The sequence below is a fragment of the Sarcophilus harrisii genome, chromosome 4 (genome assembly GCF_902635505.1).
Source record: "Sarcophilus harrisii chromosome 4, mSarHar1.11, whole genome shotgun sequence".
NCBI lineage: Eukaryota > Metazoa > Chordata > Mammalia > Dasyuromorphia > Dasyuridae > Sarcophilus > Sarcophilus harrisii.
The window spans coordinates 295,088,148-295,116,038 of NC_045429.1; the positions used below are offsets into that span (position 1 = coordinate 295,088,148).

The 27,891-nt window shown below is 34.4% G+C and overlaps 1 protein-coding gene across 3 annotated transcripts in view; it reads left to right on the forward strand.

The window, feature by feature from the left end:
• Positions 1 to 16,778, forward strand: part of CDRT4 (CMT1A duplicated region transcript 4) — a 32,087-nt gene extending 15,309 nt beyond the window's left edge. Inside the window, exons 2-4 of one of the 3 annotated variants that reach the window (XM_031968476.1) lie at positions 12,352 to 12,478; positions 13,260 to 13,506; positions 16,253 to 16,778. In XM_031968476.1, coding sequence (XP_031824336.1) covers positions 13,458 to 13,506; positions 16,253 to 16,716 — 513 coding nt within the window. In that variant the 5' untranslated portion in view covers positions 12,352 to 12,478; positions 13,260 to 13,457 and the 3' untranslated portion in view covers positions 16,717 to 16,778. Of the gene's footprint in view, positions 1 to 12,348; positions 12,479 to 13,259; positions 13,507 to 16,252 lie in introns of those variants that run through there. The other 2 variants (XM_031968477.1, XM_003770481.3) reach the window with 2 other exon arrangements.
• Positions 16,779 to 27,891: the final 11,113 nt, after the last annotated feature.

Sequence of the window (27,891 nt, forward strand, 5' to 3'; positions counted from 1 at the left end):
AGTTATGATAATCAAGGTTTAAAGAACACAGATGCTTCTTCAGTCAGAGTACTTATGGCACAACATTTGCAAAAAACCCCACCTGTTTGTTACAAAAGTGTTGACAAAAACCTGCAAAATCCAATTCCTGAATAATTATAAGGAAAGAAATAATAATTTATTTCTCCCATCTTTACAAATGCCATCTAAATAAAATAATTACAAGTGGATAAAATTTTGCTTTGAAATAAAAATTTTCATCTCACCATATTTTCTTTGTTTGCACTGTCAATTGGCACAGCTTATATTTGAAATATTCTTAAATTCTAATCCTAATTCAATTCATATGAGAAAATTCAGAAACCAGAAGAAACATAATCAAAAGATACTAGATAATTATTGGAAGAGGAAGAGAAAAAATATGTTGTGAGAAGATAATAGTAATTACTTAGCAAATGACAAAGAAGAAACTGCAATAGTTATAAAATTTAGATTGATCTGTCTCTGTAGCCATGAAAGAATTATGTTAATGCAAATTCTTTATCATCATTATTCAATTGAATTCAGTTCAGATGAATTATAATAATATCAATAGGTATTTATTTTAAAGGTATGTTGGGAAGAGGAACAAGGAAAAGAGAGTACTGTTGCTGGGGTAGGGAGAAAATGAGGGATAGGTGCCACAGATGAGTAAAAATGTATTCAAAACAAAACAGTAGAATTTGCTAATTACAGGTCAGTTGTCATAAGTTCTTAGTAAATTGTAAAAGTTTGTATTAAAAGAATGATCATACTATTAGAAAGGGAAACAAGCTATCATGACTTCAACAAAACTAGATCATTCCAGCCTAACCCTTTTCCTTATTTTATCTCGATTATAAGACTGATAAAGTAAAGGAATACCATAAACAGAGTTCACCTAGATTTTTGGAAGGCATTTCTTTCTTTTACTATCTAGGTGGACAATAAGAGTAACAGCCAAATGAGTCAAAATCTGTCCTCAATCCAACTTGCTTCAATATCTTAAATGAAGTTGTGTTTGGCAACTGTGTTTAGCAACTGTGTTTAGCAAATGCGAAGATGCTAAAAAGCAGAAAAGGATAAAAAACAAGTCAGATAACAACATACAGATCCAAATGATTTCATTAGGACAGAATGATAGAACAAATCTAATAAGATGAAATTTTGACCTCATTCAGAAAATGGGGGAAGATAACAAAATGATCTGGAATTTTCAGTGGCTATAAACTCCATAGTCATAAAGTATTATTGAGCATTTGCTAGGCATGGAGAATATAAATAGAAACAGAAAGGCAGTTCCTATCCACAAGGAGAGCTACATTGTAATGGAGGAAGACAATACATAAAAAGCTGAAAATTGGGATGAAGGTGGAGAAGGGGGAAGGATAATGGAGTATGATTGTCTGAAGATTTCAGGGAGTGTAGGAGTGATAAACTCAAGGCACTTAAATTCTTTTGGCAAAGATGGCATGTATTCTACACATAGTCTGATTTGGGCATTTCCTCAAAATAGAAGTTACAGTAGGAATTCCTCAATTAGAAGAAAGGGGTCACAAGGGAAGCGGATGCAGGATGAGAATACCAAAAATATCGAAGTATCTTCTAGAGTAACAGGGATGCTGAGGTATAGTATAAAAGTCTTCAAAGTGTCAGGCAGGAGTGAAACCTGGAGAATCTGAGAAGACATTAACACTGAAGAAGGTGGGGCTTCATTGATAGCTTCTTTGGTTTGTAAGAAAGGACAATGGGTAAGGAGACAATTTGAAGAAGGCAACATTGCTTTCTATTACCTGATTTCTTGAACTCCTCCCCCCACCTTCCCAAGTCCCTCCAGTCTATAAGAATTTAGTGTCTTCACACTGACTTGCAGTCATTAAAACTGCCCATTTCACCATTTTACCCTAAAACATCTTATTCTTGCTGTGTCCCATTGGCTGCTTCTCTCTCTTGTACATTCTTTTATCCTCTAGCTGATTCAGAGTGGAGCTCCAAAGACAAAAATGAAATGGTCCATAAATTAAAGGAGCTTATATCATGTTAGAGGAGATGGCATGTATACACATTTGAAAAAAGTAAAATGGGAAGAACATTTTTTGAGAAATTTTTCATTTAACTTAAATTTATATTCTTTCTTTTCCTTTGCTCACTTAATTTATTTTTAAAAATGTTTTTTAAATTGATATCTTTTACTTTTCCTGCATTTTTTTCTTGTATTCTTCCTGCCTCACTTCCCAGAGAGCCATACCTTCTGAAAAATTTTAGAAAATAGCAAGAAGAAAAAAAATTAGGCAAAAATGATTGACACATTGGAAAAATCGAACATTTTATGCGATGTCCAACAACCATGATCCTTCACTTCTGGAAAATAACAGAAGGTGTACTCTCATTTTTTTAGGTGGGACCAAGTTTGTTGACAATTCCATAGCATTCATTTTTTAAAAGGTAAAATACTTGAATTACTTTATTTTTCCTGAAACACATAATAGATACTGTTTCTATCCAGAAATACAGGAAAATTTGAATGAATATCAAACTTTAAAGAAGTAAAATAAAATTTAAACTCAGTACCCAATTAAATTATGGACATCAGATAAACTCAAAATTTATAACAAAGAACAATTCACAAGAAATTTTTGTTTTATTAAAATATGTTCTGTTAATTTACCTGGAAACTAGCAGAAACAATACTACAAATGGTGGCTTAAACTTTTTAGTTTTTTAAAATAGCTTTTTGTTTTTCAAAATACATGAAAAGATAGAAAAGATAGTTTTCAACATTCACCCTTGTAAAATCTTATGTTTCAAATTTCCTCCCCTTCCTCTTCCCTAGATAGCAAATAATCCAATATAGGTTAAATATGTGCAGTTCTTTTAAAAATATTTCTACATTTATCATGTAGCATTCATTTTTAATTGTTGTACAGTTCTTATTCTTTTATTTACATTGTTGTAGTCTATCTCCTTCATAAATTATATTTATATAGGTAAATAAACATATCACATGTTTACATAAATAAAAGACAAAGGGAGGGAGACAGAGAAACAATGGCAGATACAGAGAGAATTTTCCTGGCTCTGCTTTACTTTTCCTCACTTCATATAAGTCTTTTCATGTTTTCCTATATTTATCATGCTCATTTTTTTCAGATAGAACAAAATTCATTCATGTAACACAATGTCCTTTCTATATAAGTATCTACTTTTATTCAATTTTGGAGGACACAAAAACAGTACTGCTATAAATATGCTGGTGTATTATTTTTATTTAATGATCTCCTTGAAGAATATGCCCAATAGTGGAATCTCTTGAGAGTATGAAAATTTTAATGCCCTTTATTTTCATAATTTTAAATTGCTTTCCAGAATAGTTGAGCTGACTTATATATAGCCCCACTTAAGGTCATATTAGCATATTGCAAACTCTTCCAACGTTGACTATTTCTATTTTTTATCATCTTTGACAATTTTCTGTGATGGTATGAGGTATAAAATCTCAGGGAACTTTAATAGCTTTCCTCAGTTAATTCAAGATTTTCTAAGGAGAAACTGATGGCTTTGGTTTATTGTCCTTGGAAGGGAGCATCCTTATAATGTCAGAAAGTTGTTATAACCTTGTTTTCTTTCCTCACTGATATATCACTATTTAGGAAGATATTTTTCATTTCATTTTTTAAACCCCTCAGCCTGCCAACCTCTATTCACAGACTCTCTCTTGCTCTCTCCTCTCCACCCCTCACCTCCAAGCCTCATTTCCACATGAAATGTAGAGAGGTGAGGCAGACAGGCCAAGGGTGATAAGATTCTGAACTAGGATGGTGGTTGTGTAAGTGAAGAGTGAAGAAGAAAAGAATGAGATATTATGAAGGTAGAAATGACAAGATTTGTCAATAGATTGCATATGCGGTGTGAGAGTTAGGGAGTGATGTTCAGCAGTTAAAAGGAAGTTTGGAAGAGGAGAAGGGATTTTTCAGAACAAGGTAATTTCTGTTTTGGCATAATGAGTTTGAGATACCTAAAAGACAGGTAATGATTTATCAAGGAGAACAGTGTCAAAAGCCACAGAGAGGTCAAGAATAATGAAGATGGGGAAAGTCCATTAGATTTTATAATTAAAGATTGTTTCAGGAAATGAGTACAAGGTACAATGTTGAAAAATTACCTATGCATATGTTCTGTCAATTAAAAAAATATTGAAAAAAAAGATTGAATAATAAGGTGAGAAGTCTAATTATAGAGAGTTTAGAAAAAAAATGAAGAGGAGATATTGGCATCAATCTTAGACTGCTTGCTCATAGAATTTAGTCATGAAAACTTAAACATATGAACTTGTAAAGAATCTGAACTGGATGGTGGTATCTGAGTGCCATGGGCATCTCTAGCACAGAAATTCTAGGTGGTAGAAGTGCTATTTCTGGGGTTCAGTCTTCTCCTGTTTGCATTGGTTGTTGATTTACAGCATACTTCATTTAAAATGTTTATTTTTTGAAGCATTGTCTGGTTCCAAGTGTCTTTGAAAAGCTGGTGGATGGTATCTTTTGCTTAGATTTTGATAATAATTATGGAGATGCAGAAGCACTGAACGCCAAAAAATATATTGGAGTTTCAGGACTCCCCCCATACAGTCCACCAAATGTTGGGGAACCAAGGATTTGACCCCAAAACATATTGGGGTTTGGGGCTGGTATCATGAGGTATCTCAAAAGAATTTGTAGACTCATTCCCTAGTTAATAAATGATCAAAGGATATGAACAATTTTCAGTTGATGAAATTAAAGCCATCTATAGTTATATGAAAAAATGCTCTAAATCATTGTTGATTAAAGAAGTGCAAATTAAAACAACTCTGTAGTACCATCTCACAACTCACACCTCTCAGATTGGCTAAGTTGATAGGAAAATATAATGATAAATGTTGGAGGGGATATGAGAAAACTAGAACAGTAATGCATTGTTGGTAGAGTTGTGAAATGATCCAGCCATTCTGGAGAGCAATTTGGAGCTATGCCCAGCAGTGCCATTACTGGATCTGTATCCCAAAGAAATCATAGAGGGAAAAGGACTCAAAAATGTGCAAAAATGTTTGTAGCAGCTTTTTTTTTGTGGTGGCAAAGAATTGGAAAATGAGTAGATGCCTATAAATTGGGGAATAACTGAACAAGTTGTTGTATATGAAGGTAATGGAATATTATTATTCTACAAAAAATGATGAATAAACTGATTTTAGAAAGGCATAGAAACATGAACCTGATGCTGAACAAAACAAACAGAACCAGAAATACATTGTCCATAGCAACAGCAAGAATGTGTGATGATCACCTAGGAAAGACTTGGTTCTTTTCAATAGTTAATCCAGAGCAATCCAATAGACTATGGATAGAAAATGCCATTTGTATCCAGAAAAAGAAATAAGGAGAACAATGTAAATCAATCACATGCAATGTTCATTTCTTCTTTTCTCCTTATCTCCTTTCTCCTTTCTTCTTTCTTCTTTTCTCCTTATCAAGCCCTCCTCTTTACTCAAAATATCATATCTACCATTTCCTCCTCTACTTCGGTCTCTGAAGTAAAGATAACTTTTTTCTTTTACTAATTCTAACCTCTCTATAGGAACCCAAATTCTATCCCCTCTCATTTTCTCCAATAGATTGCCCCCAATATCATATTTATATTTCTTCAATGTTATAGGAAAATTATCTCCTAAGTTCACACAATAACTGCTGCCATATGGATATTTGCCATAACATAAAAATTGCAGAGGTAAAAACCTAGGTTTTATTATTATGCTCAAGCACAGGTTTAGATCCCAGAGAAAATCTGAATCCTGATTAAGACTCTTAACAAGGTTTCTTATGGCCAAAATTACATCAGATAATAGAGAAATAATTAATTTACATATTGCAATCTTGTTGAGGTTCATAAAGGACTCCAAAAGGTTGGTGATTGCAGACCAGTGTCTCAAGATGTCTCAAAAGAATCTGCAGGTTTGAATCCATTTCCAAGTCAAGGGGATAATTTTATTGTAATTGTAATGCCATTTGAAGTAGGCTAAGTTCTAAAAGAATTTAGCAAGTAGAGAGAAAATAGGACAGTTAGACCTGTTTGCTAATTTGCTAGTAAATTACTTATTTGCTAATTTTATGGCTTTCAGGTAGGTTTGAGGGGGTGACAGATGATGTTGGTAGGATTATTCTAGGGCCAGAAGACTTTAGAATCATTGACAGATTGTCAGAACAATAGCATTCTAATGTCAGAGGATCTCAGGATCACTAACATGTCTTCTCTAGAGTCTTCATATCTTCTCTAGAGTCTTAAGGGAAGAAATATATTCCTGGCTAGAAAACTCTTACAATCATTGACAAGACTGATTGTTAGAATAACAACACTCTAAGGTCAGGGGATCTTGGGATCACTCTAAAGCCAGAAGATTTTAGAATTATTGACAGATTTGTTAGAATTTAGCACTTTAAAGTCAGGGGACCTTAAAATTATTGCTATATTTCTCCTAGAAACTACACCCTATCATTTTCCCCCTCTCAAGCAGTTTGACCTTCAAATTCATTTGGGGACAAAGGGATGAAGATCTCATCTTCTGGAGGTGCTTCATGTTGATAAGGGAGGTAGAGCTGTCTCTGTCTAGTGGGGTCCAAACTGAGTAGGGGAGGCACACAACTTGAAGATGGCAGCAGCAGCATTCAGGGGGTTTGCTTAGTTTCAGAATCAATTAGCTGATGATATTTAGGTAGAACAAATAGAAGTGGGGATGACATTCCCCTGGGATTTGTCCTTTGAAAGGCAAAAAGAAATTGAGTCTTTATGCAATGGTATGCAAAAGAAAGCATCTTTAAGATCTAAAGTAAAAAAATCATTGTGTTCCTTGTGATACTTGTATTGGGCTCATGGCTTCTACTGATCATTTGCTCTGATTATAGAAATTTGCTGTAAGTTGAAAAGCCCAAGGACATGATTATAATAGTGTCAAAACAGGTCCTTCACACATCAGCTTGAGATCACATATATGACAGGATAAAGCATTCTTAGCAATGTTTGATAATAATGAAATAACAATTTCACAATTATAGCCAGACTCAGGAATAATCAAGTGGGAAACAAAGAAACAGAATTGGGAAATTGAGTCAAAAGGATCCCACCTTAAGCAGAGGCTAAGGTTGTCCTCCCAACCCTTGACTTCCACCTATGACAGTTCAGGAAGGCATTCCTCTGAGTAACTTATGGCATTTCTCTGGATTGCTGTATTACTGGCTTAATGATCAGGCAAATTCAAAACTCAAAAGAATATCAGTCACCAATCCCAAGAGATTTTATTTCTCATAAAAAATTCTACTAATTGCAGCTTGGGGCTAGATACATTATTTTTAAAAGTATACCAGACTTACATACATAGATTTTGTTTATCATGTCTTATATTTTTAAACTTTTCCTGGTGTAAAGGATTAATCATTAAACAAGTTACTGATTATTAGCAAACACATTTGTTTAGAAACTAAACATCCTAAACAAGCTCATTTTTTCAAGGCTGATGACCTTGTTTAAAACCCTGATGATTTCAAGAAAACTGGCAAGTTTACAAATTAAGGAGGGGGGTTGACAGAGACCCCAGGGAAGGGGCTGGGCTTGTTGCTGTTGCCCACCTCAACCATTTTTAGTGTTTCCATGAGGTACATCCTGTTTGTCTGAAGTGGGGAGGAAAAGTTTTGCACACCTCATACTTGGAGGTGAACTGATAGGGCTTTTACCTCATCCCTCATGTTCCGCACACAGTAAATACCAATTACCAAATGATGATAATAACTCCAAATAACTTTAACAGTTTTAGAATTTTCCTAATAGTCAAATTGTCTTCCCTTAAATAGGGGGAAAAACCAATTCCTTAAAATTGAGACAGGAGAGATTTAAATTGACTTAACTTTAGTTAATGAGATTTCTTAAATTATAATTAAATGTTCTAGACAAACTGAATTGCCATTTGGTTATTTTCCCATTCATACTTTTTCTTTTGTGAGCCAGGAAAAGAGTTAAGGTTCCAGTTTTTACTGACAGGGCTCTAAGAAACATGACTTCAAATAACTCAAAAGCATTTTGGTTATTGTTGAGAGTTTTTAAACTAGTAGTAAACTGCTTTTCTGTTTTCCTAAAGTTCCCACACTCTTAAATCTTCTGTTAACAGTCAGTGCAAATAGGTTACAATTTACATATCCCTTTAGTGGGCTTTAATTAGAGCATCTTTTAAAATGCTTTTACTATTCTATCATATCTCAAATAATAAATTTCACTGAACTAAATTTATTTTTTTCTCTCCTTCTCACTCCTTTGTACATGTACCCCTGTGTGCAGTCAGGGAAAGAGGGAAGAGTGAAGAAAGATTGTTTCTCTTTCCTCTATGCACTATCCTTCTAGTCCTGGGGAGGCCTTAATTTAGTTGCTTTCCAAATTATTTTACACACACAGAAATCATTTATCTCAACATTGACATATATTGTATGTTGGTCACATCTTTAAAAAACCCATAAAGTTATCAAATATGAAGCAATTGATTGAGCAATCAACATTCATATACCATTTGTTTTATGTTAAGCACTTTTACAATCATGTGATCTTCACAACAACTATTACTATTTCTCTTTACAAATTGAAAAGTGGGCAGAGATAAAATAATTTGCCATAACTTACATAGCTGATACGTATCCCCAGCTGAAACAGAGAATGGTGGACTTACCAAATGCAGAAGCTATTCTCACCTCACACTGGCTTGCTGGGTGGTACCAGGTGCACTCGGATTATTCTCAGGCAGTTGCTGGACAGAACTTGCTGAGGTGACTGGTGCCAGGATCTCCCTTTGATGGTAGTTTCAGATGCCAGGATTTGGGGAATGCTGACCATGAAGCTTGACCCCAACTCCATCCTCATTCTTCCCCCAAGCTGTGTTGGGGAGGTATTTGGGCAAGGTGGCTGTTGCTGCTTTCCCTATTTCTACAAGTGAGGGAGAATTTGAGTTTCCCTACAGTACTTTAGCATTCTTTTTCTTTAATCTGATCTGAGATGAGAAAAGTTAGCAGATAGAATAACTTGGGCTACATTGATCTTGTTAGCAATCCCCACAACTGAGATATAACACTCAGGACTCCAGAGAGTAGAGGTAGAGAATGGTCTCTTTATATCTACTGGGATGCTTTCACAAAGAAACAGAGGGGAACTCTGGACAAAATAAGAGTCAAGGAAGGGTTAGGAAAAAGTTGCTATTTACCTAGTTTGTTTTTTTTCTTTTTTTTTTTTCCTTTATTCCATTCAGATAATGGAATTATCCCCAATATTTCAGGAATTTTTCTTAATTGCCAAACATTTTAATGATTGCTCTCAAAACTTTAAGAATCTGCTAAGATGTTATTTTAATTTTAATTAGCTAATTTTATTTCTGTAGCTCCCAGCTTGGCCAGAGCTGAGGTCCACAAGAAGAAATTAGTTTTTTTCCCCCTTCTTAAGATGAGAATCAAGGATGTTAAGAAACCTTCTCAGAATTCAAATACAGCATACAAGTTTTTGGTTGTTATTGTTGTTTTTGGAAAGATTTTAAATCTTTCCAGGTAACAATCTAATTCATAGAACTTACAGACATTCTGCAAAGAGATGCAGACACAGACAAAAATGACATAAAAGAGGACTTGTCCCATTTTTGTCAAAAGCCATCTAATTTCTTTGTCAAAAGCCATTATATTTCGTCTGCTCTGGTGTCCTAGAGAAGGTAAAAATGTGGCAAAGTTCCTTAGGAATTTGTCCAAAAATCACAAGAATTTCCAACTCTGGGTGGCCCCCAATCAAGGAAAATGTGCTGAGCAATGGAGCTCACGATGACCCAGGTAAGCCTCCTTCCAGTTGCTTGAGGGAGAAAAAAATTGATGGGGGGGGGGGGGCTTACCTTGACAAGGAGGAAATCAAGCTAGGGGAGACTAGACTCTCCCTATCCCAGGCCACCAAATGTTGAAGTTCAAAAGGAACTCCAAAAGGGTGGGAGTTGCAGATCAGTATCACAAGATGTTTCAAAAGAATTTGCAGGCTTGAACTCATTTTCAAGTCAAGGGGCAAAGTTTATTGTAATTGTAATGCCAATTGAAGCAGGCTGAATTCCAAAAGAATTTAGCAAAGAACCAAGATCAGGAAGATAGATTTATAGGATAGTTAGATCAGAGATTCATGCTACTTAAATGCTAATTTTATGGCTTTCAGGTAGGTCTGAGGGGGTGGTGTATTCACTATTGTGTCAGGAACTTGGTTATCATTGACCAACATTGTCTGTCAGTCAGTAATGTTTGTAAGACTATTCTAAGACCAGAAGACTTTGGAATCATTAATAGACAGATTGTTAGAACAATAGCACTTTAAGGTCAGAGGATCTCGGGATCACTAATATGTCTTCCCTAAAGGCTAAGGTAAGAAATATTATATTCCTAAACCAGAAGACTTTTACAATCATTGACAGATTGTTAGAACAATAGCACTCTAAGGTTAGGGGACCTTAAATTATTGCTATATTTCCCCTAGAAGCTTTACCTTATTAATATTTTTTACTTTAAATTTTTATTTATTTTTATTTTTTATTATAGCTTTTTATTTACAAGATATATGCATGGGTAATTTTTCAGCACTTACCCTTGCAAAACCTTCTGTTCCAACTTTTCTATTCCTTCCCCCCATTCTCTCCCCCAGATGGCAGATAGACCAATACATCTTAAATATGTTAAAATATATGTTAAATACAATATATGTATACATATCCATAGTTATTTTGCTGCACAAGGAGAATCAGACTTTGAAATAATGTAAAATTAACCTGAGAAGGAAATAAAAAATGCAAGTGGACAAAAAGGGATTGGAAATGTTATGTAGTGGTTCATACTCATTTCCCAGAGTTTTTTCACTGGGTGTAGCTGGTTCTATTCATTATTGAACAAATGGAACTGATTTGGTTCACCTCATTGTTGAAGAGGACCACGTCCATCAGAATTGATCATCATATAGTATTATTGTTGAAGTATAAAATGATCTCCGGGGGTCCTGTTCATTTCATTCAGCATCAGTTCATGTAAGTTTCTCTAGGCCTTTCTGGAATCTGCTGATCATTTCTTACAGAACAATAATATTCTATAACATTCATATACCACAATTTATTCAGCCATTCTCCAATTGATGGACATCCATTCAATTTCCATTTTGGGGCCACTATAAAGAGGGCTGCCACAAACATTTTTGCACATACAGGTCCCTTTAAGATCTCTTTGGGAAATAAGCCCAAGTAGTAACACTGCTGGATCAAAGGGTATGCACAGTTTGATAACTTTTTGGGCATAGTTCCAAATTGCTTTCCAGAATGACTGAATGTATTCACAGTTCCACCAACAATGTATCAGTGTCCCAGTTTTCCCACATTCCCTCCAACATTCAGCATTATCTTTTCCTGTCATCCTAGCCAAAGTGTGTAGTGGTATCTCAGAGTTGTCTTAATTTGCATTTCTCTGATTAATAAGGACTTTCAATTTCTTCATCTGAAAATTGTTCATATCCTTTGACCATTTATCAATTGGAAAATGGCTTGATTCTTATAAATTAGTCAATTCTCTATATATTTTGGAAATGAAGCCTTTATCAGAACTTTTGACTGTAAAAATGTTTTCCCAGTTTATTGTTTCCCTTCTAATCTTGTCTGCATTAGTTTTGTTTGTACAAAAGCTTTTCAATTTGAAAATTATATCAATGATCTCTAGTTCTTCTTTGGTCCATGTGAGGTTACTATTAAAACAGATTAAAATTTAGGTAGCCAAAATTTACTGGAAGAATGACCCTGAGTCCCCATATTAATAAAAGAAAATTTAAAATTCCCAATAACACCTGTAGTAGTTTTCTGTTTGTTGTCTAAAAATATGCACACACAAATTGTCTGCATTTCTAGTGTTGCCTAATAACATGCACATACATAGTTTGCATTTCTATCATCTCTATCTCTATATGAACAATTGTGATGGTCATTGTTAATCATATTTCCTAAGTCTTGTTAATCAGATTTCCTAAGCCTTGTTTATCTCTACAATCTTGTGGTTATTGTAGAAATTGTTTTCCTGGCTCTGCTTTTATAATTCATATAAATCTGCTCAGTTTTCTCTGAACCCATCCCCCCCTTCATTATTTCTTAAGAGTACAATGTATTTCATTACATTCATATACATATATAATTTTCTCAGCCATACTTCAATTAATGGGTACCTCTTCCAGTTCCAGTTCTTTTTATCATAAAAATGTTATACACATATTCTTATATACTTTTTCATTTTCTCTTTGAAGTAGAGATGACAGTACCAGTATCGTTGGGTCGGAACTTTTAGAGCATAATCCTAAATTGCTTTCCAAAATGTTGGACCAGTTTGGAGCAAGTCACTTAACATTTCAGTGCTTCAGGTAGATCTCAAAGCCAGTAAGTTTGCAGATGAACTGCTACTCTGTATTTGTATAGGGAATTTCTGCTGTGGGTTACTGAACACAAATGAAAGAGGTTAGATTTCTATCCCAGCCACCCATCTATACCTTTCTATTATGTTCTTGTTTAAATCTTAATTTCTGCCAACCTGCTTTCCAGTTTTTCCAGAAGTTCTCATTAAAGAGGAGCACCAGCCTGCTAAGTTTGATTACATCTGAGTTTTACTTAATTTATTTTTTTCCCATTAACTATCTGGCTCTTTAATGCATCACACATTTTTTTTTAATGATTATTCCATGGTAAAAATGTAAGATCTGGTAATTCTAAACTACTTTCATTTCTATTTTTTACCTTTTTCTTTGGGATTATTGATTTTTTTTACATATTTACCAATATACTTTTCACCATCTTTCCTCATTACCAACATTTACTAATGTTTAGGCCATTTTATCAAATTCTTTATTGTTTTTCATTCTTCATCCTATGCAACAGATTTTAGCACATAGGAAATTTTTTACTTACATTGCACTGGATATGCTGATATGAAAGTGTTTTATAAAATAGTATTACCTATTCCTTTTTGTGATTGCTTGATTCTTTAAGAAAAATCTTTAGTTCATTTTAGCCACAATTTCCTTTTTGTATTTATTTTTCATGATCCTGTCTATACTAATATGGTTTGGTCCTTCTAGGAAGGTGCTCAGTGAATATTAGTTGATGAGAATTGTTGTCCTATACAAATATGGAAATTTCATCATCTCCCCCTCTTTTTCCCCAGATCATCATTGTACATTAAAGCAAATTCAGAGCTACCCATGTTGACTTGTTGCTCTGACTTCCTGAAGTGATTTTACACTGCCCCCTGACTGGCAGGGAACCCAGAAGTAGAAGTCTCTGCCACTTGTACAGAGCTCTTCAAAAACTATACATAGAAAAGTGAACTCATTGACTATTTGGTCCACCCATCTCTACTTCGATGCGCACAGATCCAGAGAATCCACGCAGAAAAACTTTGGCTCCTATGGGTGAGTTTCTGTCAAATCAGGCAATCAGATTTGGAGTAGGTATATGAATGACACCTTTAAGTAACTAGAAAATGGCCATTGATCTCAAGTTGAACATTACTGAACAGAATACACTGTGTGTATGTTTTACTGTAGTAAATGCTTTACTATTAAATATCTCATTACATTATCTTTTAAATAAAGATTCTTCTCTCTCTCATCATGGTATAAATTGATCTGGGTCTCTCCAAGTGTTAACAGTATCAACTAATTTTAGGGAGATTTTTAGTATGAATTTAGTGATGAAATCTTGTCTAAATTCCTTCCTAATTAAGTTCAAGAGGCTCACCATAATAACATAGAATTTCAGAACCTTAAGAGATCTTGATGTCTAATTTCTATTCAAGTTCATATATTTATCATGTGGCAGAGCTAGGATGAAAATTCAGGTTATCTAATTTATGAATCAATAAAAGGTTAGCTACCAGCATTTTATTTTCTTCCTTCTTTCCTCCCTTCCTTCCTTCTTTTGCCATATCAACACATGAAAACTATCCATTAATGTGATTGAGAGTAGGAAATAGCCCAACCAATGAAAATCACAGATTTTTTGAAATATTTAAGTAATACTGAGTTTTTCCTCATTTGTAAAATGAGTTTGACTAAATGGTCTCTAAAGACTCTTCTAGTTCTAGATCCTAAATATTATTATATATATATATATATATATATATATATATATATCCATTTACATTGAAGATTATATTTTCTCCATGTATGTAGTAATCCTCTGCAGACATGAAAAGTTTACAATACAGATATTTAGCTACCCAACACCTACAATTCTAAAAGAAGTCTATTCTATTTTGTAGTTCTTTAAGATGCTAGGATTTGAGATTATAAACACCACAGTTTTGCTATAGAAAAATCTCATCTTTTGATTCTCATATAAGTTTCATCTATCAGAAAATATGATGATGGAGAAAGATAAAGGAAAAAGTGCTGGACTTTGGAGTAAGGAATTAAATGTATCTGAGTTCAGTTTCCTCCTTTGAGACTTCCTGGTATAATCATTAATAAGATACAGCCTTTATGAAGTTATATGTTATTGTATATGTAAAATAGTAAAATAATGTGCTGTTGTTAGCCTCACAGAGCTTTTGTGGAAATCCAAAGCATAAGTTCAAAAAACACTACAATAAATATCAATTACCATTGTTTCCCTGTGAAATAAGCACACCAAATATTATCCTCTTTTTGTAATATTGGTTAATGCTAATATTTACTTCACTTATAAAATGGGAATAATGATGATTGTCCCAAATACCTATCAGAACTATTGTTATATTTAAGTGCCAGAACTAAGACTAGAACCTATCTTCCACCAATTTCTGACTCCTGACTTCTCATTCCAATGCTCTTACAGTTTTATTCAGGGACAGAACTATAAGAAAATTGTTCAATTCAATTCATTGATAATTGATTTTGCTCATAGTTGAATGAAAAACTTCAGATAGTGTCTTTCAATTAAGGAAAGAAAAATACATGGTTTCTATCCTTATTCCCTTCTGCAAACTTTTAGGTACATACATCTTAGTATGCAACATAATTCAATAATTTTCTAACTTTTTGTTCTCTTGGAGAAGCATATTTCCTCCATTTAATAGAATATCAAGAAGGAAAGCCTGACCTGAATGGCAGAATTGTCTCTGACATTTGCTTTAACTCTGATTAAACATTCTATTTGTTAATCTTGAAAATACTAATATTTCTAAGGAGAAAAGCGTTTTTAAAAATTTGGAAATTTTCTAATCTAACCAACCATTTACAAAATAGAAAGGGAATTTAGTGTTATCTTACCTGCTAATTCTTCTTCCTTATTCTAGGGAAATTGCCAATGAAATTAGTTTATAATCTTTTGAAGAAATATAAATGAATGCTATAAGATTCTCCTATAGACATGGAAAGTCTAATGTGTTAGGTATAATGAACTCTGAGGTTAATTCCTATTTATTTCAGTAAAACTGAGTTTTTTTAAAACACATTATAAATAAGATATCTTACATTAATTTAAACTCTTTCCATAAGTAATATTCCCAATTATCTCCATTAGTTTTACTATGAGCATATTAAATATTTATAGCACTGAACATTTTTCTTTGTTGTGTCTTAATTTTTTTATTAAAGCTTTTTATTTTTCAAAGCATATGCGTGGACAATTTGAACATTTTTCTTACAGGTTCTAATGGAAGCAATGTAATGTTGTAGTTGGTCTATTGGTCTATGAATCAGGAGAATTAAGTTTTACTATGGCTCTACAGTTAATTGTGCGATTTTAGACAAGTCACTTTCCTTCTCAGAACCTCACTTTGTTCATTTGTAAATTATGAATTGATAGTCTCTTAAGATCTAAGGAATGGTATGAAAATGAGGAAAACTAGGCCCATACAAGTTTGAACACCTAAAATAAGTGTCAGGGCATCAATTTTTAAGTCAGAATTAACATGTTGTAGGGAAGATCTAACATTTTTTCCCTACAACATGTTAATTCTGACTTGCAGAATTTTCTTTTGTTATTTTATCAATAATAGCAGTAACTCCTAATATTTATTCTATGTACTCTCCTATTGAATAAATGTTGGTAGTTTTGTCATTACTTAGAATGAAAAAGGAAGATTTAAAATTGGGAATAAAATGTACCCCAAATATAGCAAGAACTTTGAGAGTGTATTAATCTAAAGTTATCTTGATTACTGTCTGCCTTCAGATAACCATATCAGATCTTCGGCTAACATTGGTCTTCCACTCAACCTGATTAACCAGCATGCATCATGGCCAGCTTATGTCACTTATACATCCCCAAGTGTCAACAGACTTATTGAGCAAGAAAGACTGAAACAGTCAGAATACTACAACTTCAGTCAGGAAGACAGAGGAGAATCAAACCACAACATTCAACCAGGATTCATCTACCTTTCAAGAAAGCCTGCCAACTTTTCTGCTGATGCTTCTTATAAGGAGCATCCCACAACATCAGTTCTGGAAAGCCACTCCCCATTGGCAGCTCCGCTGCCTGATTTACATGTGAATGGTGCAATTCCCCAGACAGCTTCAAGAGGAGATCCCACTGACGCTTGCAACAAACTCATTTATTCCCAAAAACCTATGATGCGCATTTTCGTGTATGGTGCCCTGCCAGATGACACGGAGAGAAAAACAAATGTTCATTAGACATCATGTTTTCTGTAGGCCACCCCTACCAGCTTAATACTGCTTTTAAGTTCTCTCTTCAATTTCTCTCATTTTCTGTAATTCTTTTTGCGCTGGAGTGCTTATGTGAAGGTTAGACTGGCAATTCGATGCCAATACTCTGTTAGAACAATTGTGAAAGAGATAACTTAGATAAGAATTTACACACCAAGGTTATGTGGGCATGGTATATTATATCTCTTTCCTCCACTCCTCCAATCTAAACAGCTAAGAATTTTGTGTTCAACTTGAAGATGCTGGCCCACTTCAGTTATAGGAAACTACTGACCATTTTCATGTAGCCTAGCCTAAGGAAGTCTAACTAAATATGTATTCCCCTGATTGCTAGATTACTCATGATTCATGACCAGGTCTTTGATTTGTGATTTGAAAGCTACAGGAAGACTTGGAAGTAGTGGGAGAGTTTAGCTTCTAGTAAGAAAAGATTTTCCCCCTGTGTATTTTTTCAAAGTATAACTCTGATGCTCTCTAATGAGATGGAATAAATAGTCAATGACTATTGTAATCTACTGTTTGATAAACCCCAAAACTCCAGGTTCTGGAATAAGAAATCACTATTTGAAAAAAATGCTGGGAAACCTGGAAAATAGTATGACAGAAACTAGGCCAACACAACTCACACTCTGTATCAAGATAAGATAGAAATGGGTTCATGGTTTAGACATAAAAGGTGATGCTATAAGTAAATTAGGAGAACAAAGGGATAGTTTAAGCATCAGATATTTGGAGAAGGGAGGAATTTATGACCAAACAAGAAACAAAGAGCATTATGAAATGAAAAATGGATAATTTTGATTACATTAAATTAAAAAGGTTTTGCACAAACAAAACCAGTGCAGACAAGATTAGAAGGAGAGCTGAGAAACAATTTTTTACGCTAGTGTTTCTGGTAAGGGTCTCATTTCTAAAACAGAACTGACTCAACTTTATAAGAATCAAATCATTCCCCAATTAATAAATGGCCAAAGGATATCAACAGACAATTTTTAGATGAAGAAAATCTAGTCACATTAAAAAATTCTTTCTAAATTACATTGATTAGAGAAATGCAAATTAAGACTGAGGTCTCAACTCACATCTATCAGATTTAGTATGGTGACAGAAAAAGATAATGTTGGAGGGCATATAGGAAAACTGGGACACAAATGCATTGTTGGAGTTCTGAACTGATCTTAAATAGAACAATTTGGAACTATGCCCAAAACTCTGCATATCTTTTGATGTAGCAGTGCCACTACTGGGTCTGTATTCTAAAGATTATAAAAGAGGGGGAAAGGATCCACATGCAAAAATGTTTATATTGCTCTTTCTGTGGTGGCAAAGAACTGGAAATTGAATGCATGTTTATCCGTTAGTGAATGGTTGAATAAATTGTAGTATGAATGTTAAGAAATACTATTGTTCTATAAGAAATGATGACCAGGCAGATTTTAGAAAAGCCTGGAATGACTTACATGAACTGTTTTTGAGTAGAACCAGGAGAACATCATAGTAACACAGCATTATATGATGACCAACTTAACTCTTCTCAGCAATCAAGTGATTCGAGACAATTCCAGTAGCTTAGGATGGAAAATGCCATTTTCATCCAGAGAAAGAATTATGGAGACTGAATTTGAATTTAAGTGTACTATTTTCACCTTTTTTCTTTTTTTCTTTCTCATGGTTTTTCTCTTTGTTCTGATTTTTCTTCCCAGCATGACTGATATGGAAATATGTTTAAAATGATTGTATATGCATAACCTATATCAGATTGCTTGTCTTGGAGAGAGAGAATGGTAAAGGAAGGAGGGAAAAAAATTAGAACTCAAAATCTTAACAAAAATGAGTGTTGGAAACTCTTTATCTAATTAGAAAATTAAAATAACAAAAGAGATGGAATAGTAGAACTGATTAATTAGTCAATGTTAACTCCTCATAGATTTAAAAAGAATATTACAATCTTAAGAGTTCCCTCATATTTAGCATTAGTATTCCATATATGAGAGAACACCTTACAAGACAAACTACAATGTCAATTTCAACTTCAATATTTGTTAAGCATTTATTGTGTATTAGTTTCTAAGGAATATGCAAAAATTAAATAAGATGTGGCTCCTCTCACATGGAATTCACTATTTAGTACTGAAATAGTTTTCCGCATTCTAATTTAAGGGATAGTAGTAGTTTTCACCTAATCTCCATGATGGTTTTTTGTTTGTAAGCCTGATTTGTTTTTAACTATTCTCAATTACTAAATTATTGTTCATCCTTCATTTTCAAAAAGGACCAATGACAATCACAGGATAATGTCTTGACTTATGGATTTGAGAGGCAAGAGTTGCACAAAAAGTTGTTAGCCTCACTCTTCCTGAATCTTCAAAGTCCAGTTGTAGGACAAAAGTCAAAGATGACTGACAATGGCCTGGGATATATAGTGGATGACCTGGGATGCAATGGATAGCTTTCGCATCTTTAATGTCTAAACCTCTAAGGATTCCAGAGTGCTTGCTTTCAACTACCTTCATGACCTTTGGAACAAATTTTTCTTATCTGACCTTTCTACTGGGGCAAGTCTTCACATGCTTGAGGTAGACAACTCCCTAATTCACCAATGAGTTTGAAGCCCATCACTTATCCTCAACCTGGTTTAACCTGTCTGCTGAGATAATTTACTGGAACATGGCCACTGTATAGGTGGAGTGACAGATGAGACTTAGGTGATAGATGGACACCAAAGGTGGACAGGATGGGGGTGTTCAGGGAGAACTCGTGTCTTTGTTGTGAGAACTTGCTGATCCCTTTTCAGGGCTGTCAACTACCAAGTATAAGGCAGTAGAAGGACCTTACTAAGAATTAATGAAAGCAATTTTGATTTTATGTCAGATGATCTGGGCTTAAATTCAATTTACATAATCTTAAATAACTTTTGAACTTTCTCTGAATTTCATTGTTCATTTGTAAAAGAGAAACTTGGGACTAGATAACTGACCACTAAGGTTCCTTCCAGTTCTAAACCCTTTAAATAGAATTGAATGTTTGTGACTGGCTTATTGGGTGGTCTTGGACATGTATTTGACCATGTCTTACCTTAGTTTCCATATCTGTAAAATAAGGATTTATGACTATTACGTTTATCTCAGATATATTGAAAATAAAATGAAAAAATAGGTATTGAAGTACTTTAGAAAATAAAAATATACTATACATATGTGAAGTGTTATTAATAGCACTTGACAAATAGAATAAATATTGTACCTTAAAGTCTTCAAGTTTTTTCAGATCCTATCTTATTTGATCCTATAATCCAATGTACAAAAATATTATCTCCATTTTACAGATAAGGAAACAAACTTTCCAAAGAGTTAAATGAATTTGCTCAGATCACATAGTTATTAAATGACAGAGACAGGGTTTGAAGCCAGAACTTAATATTTCTAAAAGCCCTTTTGTTTGTTCCCCCTTCTCATAACTTTTCTCCCATTACCCTCAAACATTAGAAGATATCCTTGGCTGTAAGATTGGAAGGCACTTTTGTAATTGTAACACAACAATGCCCTGTTAGGTCTTGCAAAGGTGAATGTTGAAAACCATATGTGCATATATTTGGAAAAATAAAAAGCCATAGCTTTTTAAGTACTTTATTTCCTCTTCTGTTAATATGGGCAATCTATATTTTTGTAAATATTCATCTATTTCACTTAGTTTGTCAGATTTATTGGCATACAATTGGGCAAAATAGTTCCTAATTATTGCTTTAATTTCCTTTTCATTCCTTTTTATTTTTGATACTGGTAATTTGGTTTTCCCAATGTAGATCAAAGCATAGCATTTTTACCTTTTTTCGTGATTTTTTTCCCTTTCTTGGGCAGCATGATGAATATGGAAATATTTAGAAAAATTGCATGTTTAAGGAGGGAAGAGAACAATTTAGAATACAAAGTTTTACAAAAATGAATGTTGAAAACTATCTTTACATGTACTTGGAAAAACAAAATATTTGAAGGAAAAAGAAACAGGATAGAGTAATTATGGAGTAATTGTTACTGGTAGTAACAGTAGTAGATTGTTAAGAGTATTCAAACTATGGTTATGCTTATCAGATATTCTATAGAGAAGATTCATCCTTCAGGTAGGGTTTATACTAGATGACCTCAAAAGACCTTTCCAATTCTTAACATTCTTTGGGCGCTTTCTGCCCTTGGACTGGAATGGATAGAATATAGAATATTAAGTGTCAACATCTGCGTCCCAGAGACCTGTGACTTTATTTCACAGATATACCCTATAATACAAGTTAGATGATGTCAAGAATCCTGCTTGTGACACTAGATTCATTACCATCAAAGCCTTTGGTGTTCTCTGTGCCAGAGAATTCATAACACACTTTCTCAAGGATCATATATAACACAAGAAAAACCAGAAACACCATACATCTGAAAAATCACCAGAACCCATCCTTAGCTAAAACTGCTGTGCTCTTATTCCAATACAAATTACTGTGATAACAGTAGAATGTGCCAATCTTATTATTCAGAAATTCTCCTCCTCCTCCTTTTATATCTCTGCCATTCCCATAGCTCAGCTATCATTGAATAGTAATATTAGGAGAGCCTCAAAACAACTATATTCTGCTTCTGATATGGTTCACAGAGGTTGCTAAGATCCCCAGTTTAGATTCATTTCCAGGAACCCCTACTATTCCTCAGGAAGTTAACTTGGTAGAAAACAGGATGAATAGAATAGAAACAGAAGGTGCCAGAAGTGAAGGGAAGATTTCTCACAAAGTGTTAACAAACTGAGGGTCTGGTCTTAATCCACCATGTAGCCACAATGTTGCCTCAAGTTTTGGAAGAGTCCTGAAGATGTAGAATTCTGTTTTCCTTTCAGACAAATGCTGCCATACTCTGGTTGATATTGATCTTATCACAACCCACCACTTATTAGAAAGGTCCTAAATGAAGTTCTTTAAGAGATCTTTCCCCAATTTATATGCTTTTGAGACTAGCATACTAGACAACTATATAATCTCGGGAATAGGAGGAGCCTGGCATAGGCTAACGTAGATTAAAAACATGAGAAAAACAATACAGCAAAAGCAAAATTTAAAAAAAATGACCTTTCAAAAAAGTGACCAAATATGGAAGAGAACAAAATCCAAAAATTTCATATTTTTTCATAGACTAAGAACCAAATCTCAATGATCTAATATGTTGTTGGTGACACTAATACTTAGCAGCTCCTAGATGGTCTTCTGATATAAAGTATGATGAAATAAAAGGAACTTCAGAGCTGTCAACTCTAATACTTATGAATAGTCACTATTTCTCATCCCAGGTTAAGTTCATCTGTAGTATAAGAAAGATTAATGTATTAACTGATTTTGATGAGCATTTTCCCTTTTAGTCCTATTAAAATCCATTTCTTGAAAAGGTCAATCAGTCTCTAAAGGGCATGACATGAGTGATATTTGGTTCTACCCCTTTCAACTGGGAGAATTAATTTCTTTTTATAGTATAAACAGAATCCAGTCTGGCAAACCTTTGCTTGAAGAGGTACCCTATCCTTGCTGCTGCTCCTCCTTCAATAGAGTTTAGGGCAACTCAGATCATGAAGACGAAAAATAGCTAGAGAAGTCCAAATGCAGATAACTTCCCCTTGCTCAGATGCCTCATGATTAAGTCATATTCTCAGCAGGAAATGCTAACTTTTAGCCTGTCTTAATTAGTGGTTGTCCTTCATTCTCAAAAAGGAACAAAATGACAATCACGAGGTTGGAGTTAAAGTACAATGTGTTCAACTGAAGCTTATCAGACCAATATGAGCTTGGACTCAGACACAAATATGAATATTTAGAGTTGAAAAAATAGCCTACCTCATTAAATTAAAATTGATTTTCATTTATCAGGGAAATTCACTTTTCAGAAAAGACTTAAGGTGTTTCAGGGTCTCCCTTGGTATCTTTAGTTACCAAGACCAACTGCTAACCCCCAAATTGTGGCCAACCTAATTAATTGCTTATTAGCCAGAAACTCTTGTCTTTCAAGGCTTCCATTTATTACATAGGCAAGCCAAAATGTCTTCATTCAGTTTATTCCAGGCAGTGTCAGTGATGATGCAAAGACAATATCATTGAAATATGGTACTTAGTTCTTTGAAAGGGAAGTAAAGCATGATATTTCTGGTTTTCTCTTTCATTAATTTTTCGTTTATTGCTTATTTTGCTTTTGCTATATTTTAAATTTAGCTCTTTTCTCCTTTTCTAGATCTATGCCAGACTCTTCGTATTCCCCAACTACTAAGATTTGTGCTATATATAACCACATATTCGGTGTTGCTGGTCCATTAATCAAAATTTTACCCTCCTTAGAACCTCATCAGAAGAATGATATATATTTGCTTTTTTGGGAGGATTCTGATAAGAGTATACCTATTTCAACAGACCTAAATAAGGACTCTTCTCTCACTTTTATGCAGGAATTCATGACCACCACCAACTTGACTAAGGAATCCCCTTTTTCCAGACAAATTGATAGTCACTATATTTGTGCAGAAATAATTGGACCTGTCCCCATCCATTAGAAAGTGAGGTATTTCTCAATGCCACTACTTTGTCCCCCCACCCATTTTTAAAAGGCATTGTATAAGGACATGGATCTCCCTGAGTGAGCAGGCACCTCAAGGCCCAGGTAAATTTTGCTCTGGAGAAGAAATAAGGAAAGCCAGAGAAGAGGGTCAAACATAGCTGTGCCAAAAATTAGTCTGACTTTATCAGATAAGTCTTCTTTGCAACTAGGTCCAAGAAAATATTTGACTGGAATGCACTTCCTTTTCCTATAGTGATACTGAATCCTCACAGACATGGTTTCTAGGGGATAGAACAGTCAATCCTGGACATTTAGGGACATGACAAAGTTTCTAATTAGAAGAGAAAGATCCCTTGATCAAGAGGACCAATTTGCCAGCTGGGGAAATATTCAGAGTCATGTTATTGACATGCACCCCAATTGGCATAAAGATCAACAGAAGGTAAAAATAGCTGCCTATTAGTGGGATCACAAAATTGCAACATGATCATCATGTCAGATTGTCATTGGACCTACTCTTAAACCTCTGCCTTTCTCCTAATTGATTTCAATCATTTTTAAAAATCTGGTTATTAGTAGAGGAAATATGGTCCATCATAGTGAATACTGGAAAGCTTCAGAAATGACTGTGTCTAGTGAGGGACATCAATAAAAATTCCTCCATTGATCTTAAACCCAAAGGAGAAATTTTTTTATTGCCCAGTTTTGTTTTTTTCCAGGTCCCAGACCACTTTTTCAGACTGTTTTCAAAACAATCTAAATTCCTACTTTCTAGGAATCATGACAAAGATCTTATCTAACTCATTCCTCAAGATTCTTTCACATATCAGTCAAAAGAAAAGTCCTTATAAATGAGAGTTCCTTAACCTAATCTAAAGGCCTGAGGTAGAAAGACTGCCATGCAAATAGAGAAAAGGGGGCAGAAATTAGAGATGTTGGGGGTAGGATTGAAAAGATTTGGCAACTTGTGGTTAAATGGGGGATAAGAAGATTGAAGAGCTGAAGATGTAGTAAAATAGAAAAGAAGGCAGAATGTTGAGACTAGTTTTAAAGCTATCACAACCTTTTTGTGAAGGTTTTACTGAATGTACTAATACCCAAGGGAAGTGGATGACTTCAATTTTGAATATGCCATTTCCAGTTAATGACAAAAGCCCCTTATGTTCTAACCATCTTATTAGAGGGGCCATCTTTCATTACCTTGGATATATGGGCAACTTTGGATGAAAGTTGATTGTATCATCTGGCATCATAGCATCCAGAATTCAGTAATAGATAGACAACTTTTTTTAAAAAAAATAAATTATACATATATATTCAATCAGCCAACAAAATCTACCACTTTTTCCACTTAATCTTCAATCATCCCTCTCCCTGAGACTGAAATAAAACCAAAATACTTGTTAGAAATATGTATAGCAAGCCACTAACAACCAGCTGAATTCAGTGACAAAACATATCCTTTAGGCTTGCATTTCTGTCTTGGTGATTCCATTGTAGGATTTTAACTGTACTAAAAGCTATAAAAGAGACTTCCTTTGTCTTGGATTCTGAGCCATAAAGCTATTACTTGCTTCTCAACCTGCTCTCCACTAATAGGGTGAGGATGGGGCATGAGGAAAGGTCTCATTATTCTATACCTGCACCTGTGTCCCAAACTGAGTCATGGCAAAATTATCAGTTCACACTTTGGTGTGTTCCCATCTTGGTGTGTTCCCATTTTGGTGTATCAATGTGGATCCTAGGGGTGTCCCAGTATGGAACTATTTCCTCCTTTTGCTCTAATATATAGTTTTCCCTGAACAACAAAATGTTCCGGGCCATGCACTTTCTAGCCAGACATTATTTCAGTGTCCACAGACCTCTCTATGTAACTATGCCAACATGGACTATAAAAATGGCTCACTTTAACTTTGTATTAAATTTTCCCAATATGATTCAGTCTGATCTTTTTTCATGGTGTGTTTGGAGAAATTTTGGTGAAGAGATGGGGTGAAAGCTCTTGTGCTGCTTCCTGTTACTCCACTGTCTAGGCTTTAGCCAGCTTGTTTTCAAAAGTGGTATAATCTTTCTTCTAACTCTCCTCAGCAACAGTAGCAGCATATGTCTCTCTGTGTGTGTGTGTGTATGTGTGTGTATAAAATGTGTGTATATGTACATGCACAAATGTGTATATGTGTACATACACAAATTTGTGGACTCCAGGTTAAGAAACGCTGCTTTAAATCTTCCAGAATTGTATCTTGTTTTGGGTCCCACTCAAATGAGACTTGTGGAACAGTTAGCAAACATAACCATCCAGATATTCAAGTAAAGAATATGAATTCTCTTGAAGAATCTACCAATCTCTAGGTTCCGGGCCATGCACTTTCTAGCCAGACATTATTTCAGTGGACTTATTACTTATTATAAGGAGATTACTTATCTTGGGAAGGGTGTTGTCTAGGAAAGGTGTGTGTATGTGTGTATGTATGTGGATGTGTGTATGTGTGTGTCCGTGCGTGGATGTGTGTATGTGTGTATGTGTATGTCCGTGCATGTTTAGGCAAGAAGCAAAGACAAACAATATTTATAATATTGTTTATATTATACATCCTATAACATCCTATAATATCCTATAACATCCTATAATATCCTATAACATCCTATAATATCCTATAATAGTTATAGTAGTTTAACAGTGAGTGGCTGTTTGTGGGTTTAAGTTAGACTTAGCTGTTGCTTGCATGTGTTTTAGTACCTATTTCTTCGAGGTATTTAATTACCATACTAAAGGTCTATCATCTGATTTTGGGGTTTGACAGAAGCAATAAAATTTAGTAAGGGGGGTAGGGGGGCTTAGTGGTAAGAAACTATTATAAATATTGTCTTTGCTTCTCACCTAAATACGTACGGACACACACATACACACATACACGCACGGACACCCTCATACACACATACATACACACACATACACACATACACATACATACATACATACACACATATATACACACATACACACATACACTTGCACCCACACTCACACAAATGCACCCTTAGTACGTTCGTCTAGTCGATGGGTTACATATTGTGTGTGTGTGTGGAATATAAACGCATGTCTAGTGAGGTTTTAGTAATATAATAATAATATGTCTATCGATCATTGATTAATTATATCTTTAATATAATTGATTATTAATACTTGGCTTAATATCTAAACACCATATGTTATTGTTGTTTTTGGTTAATATCATGTCTAATCATCATTCGTTGAATAACACCATTTTGGAAATAAGCGCGTTTCTGATGTTCATTCTCGGTTGATGTCCAGTTGAAATGTTGTTGGTCTTGTTATGTAAGTCTGCACTTTTAATGGCGTCCCCCAGGTCCTGTTGATAAACCACCCCCAAATTAAAAACTACCTAATGCCGTAGCAATCACTGGAGATGCCGCGATATGAGGCCAAACAGCATCGTTACCATCACAAATGCCTCTACAAAAAGCATGATTGAGCTGAATTAGGAACGAATGGGCCTGAAGTAGCAACCAGTAGCCAGTCAGAGGGAATAAGGTTCATCTGCAGATTATGGGCTTGCTCTGAAGGCTCATGTATCTTCAGATGGCAGGTTGCTGATCTCTTGTGAGTAGAGGATAAAGGTATTCCTAAAGGTAATGATCTGCTAGAGGAGTTAGCTTTGTTGATCTTTATTTATGGATGCAATGTCTATGTACGCCAACATATTATGTCTTATGTAATATATACATAATATGTATTATGTACTATTATGAGTTATATTAGTTAAAGATATGCATGTATTTATTAATTTTTAGCAATATATTATATTAATGTATTTAGTAATTTACCTAATATGTATATTATTATATGATAGAGGACTATAAATGTATGCTCTACATACATAAATATTTCTAATTACATTAATATGTATGTAAAACTTTATATACATATTTTACGTGAATTGTAATTATAATGAAAAAATTTTGCAAAAAATTTAATACTGAGATAGTATATAAATTGAATTTTGTGATTAAAAAGAAATAAAATTTTTGATGCAGGAAGTAGTTTAAATAGAATATCGGCTTTGGGCGTTGATGGTGGGGCGTAATGCCTTCTTCCTGATGGGTCCTAGGAAGGGGTTTTACCTTCATAGCTGACTTACAAGGCCAGTAATTTGGTTAAATTACTTGGACTCTTCATTTAGGTTTTAATATATAGTTTCAAATGGTAAGGGGCATTAGGACAGAATTAATGGGGGCCGAGGCTTTGGCCGATAATGATGAATGGTTGTTTCGGTTGGGGATTCAGGTAAGTGTGTTACAGTGGATTCAGAATGGTTTGGGATACTGGAAATATCATGCTTCATTGGTTGGCTGTGTGGAATGGGGGATGATTAGGAGGATTAGGATAGATCTAGTAAAAGCAAAATTCCGCCCCAAAGGGGATGGAAGCATGGGTTGCGTTCAAATAGGAAATATCATTTGGTTGGTGGGGTTGTTTAGTGGATTTCTGGTGAGGTTGTTGGGTCTCCGGTAAGTCTGGTGAGAATAAATAGAAGGGCATGGGGTG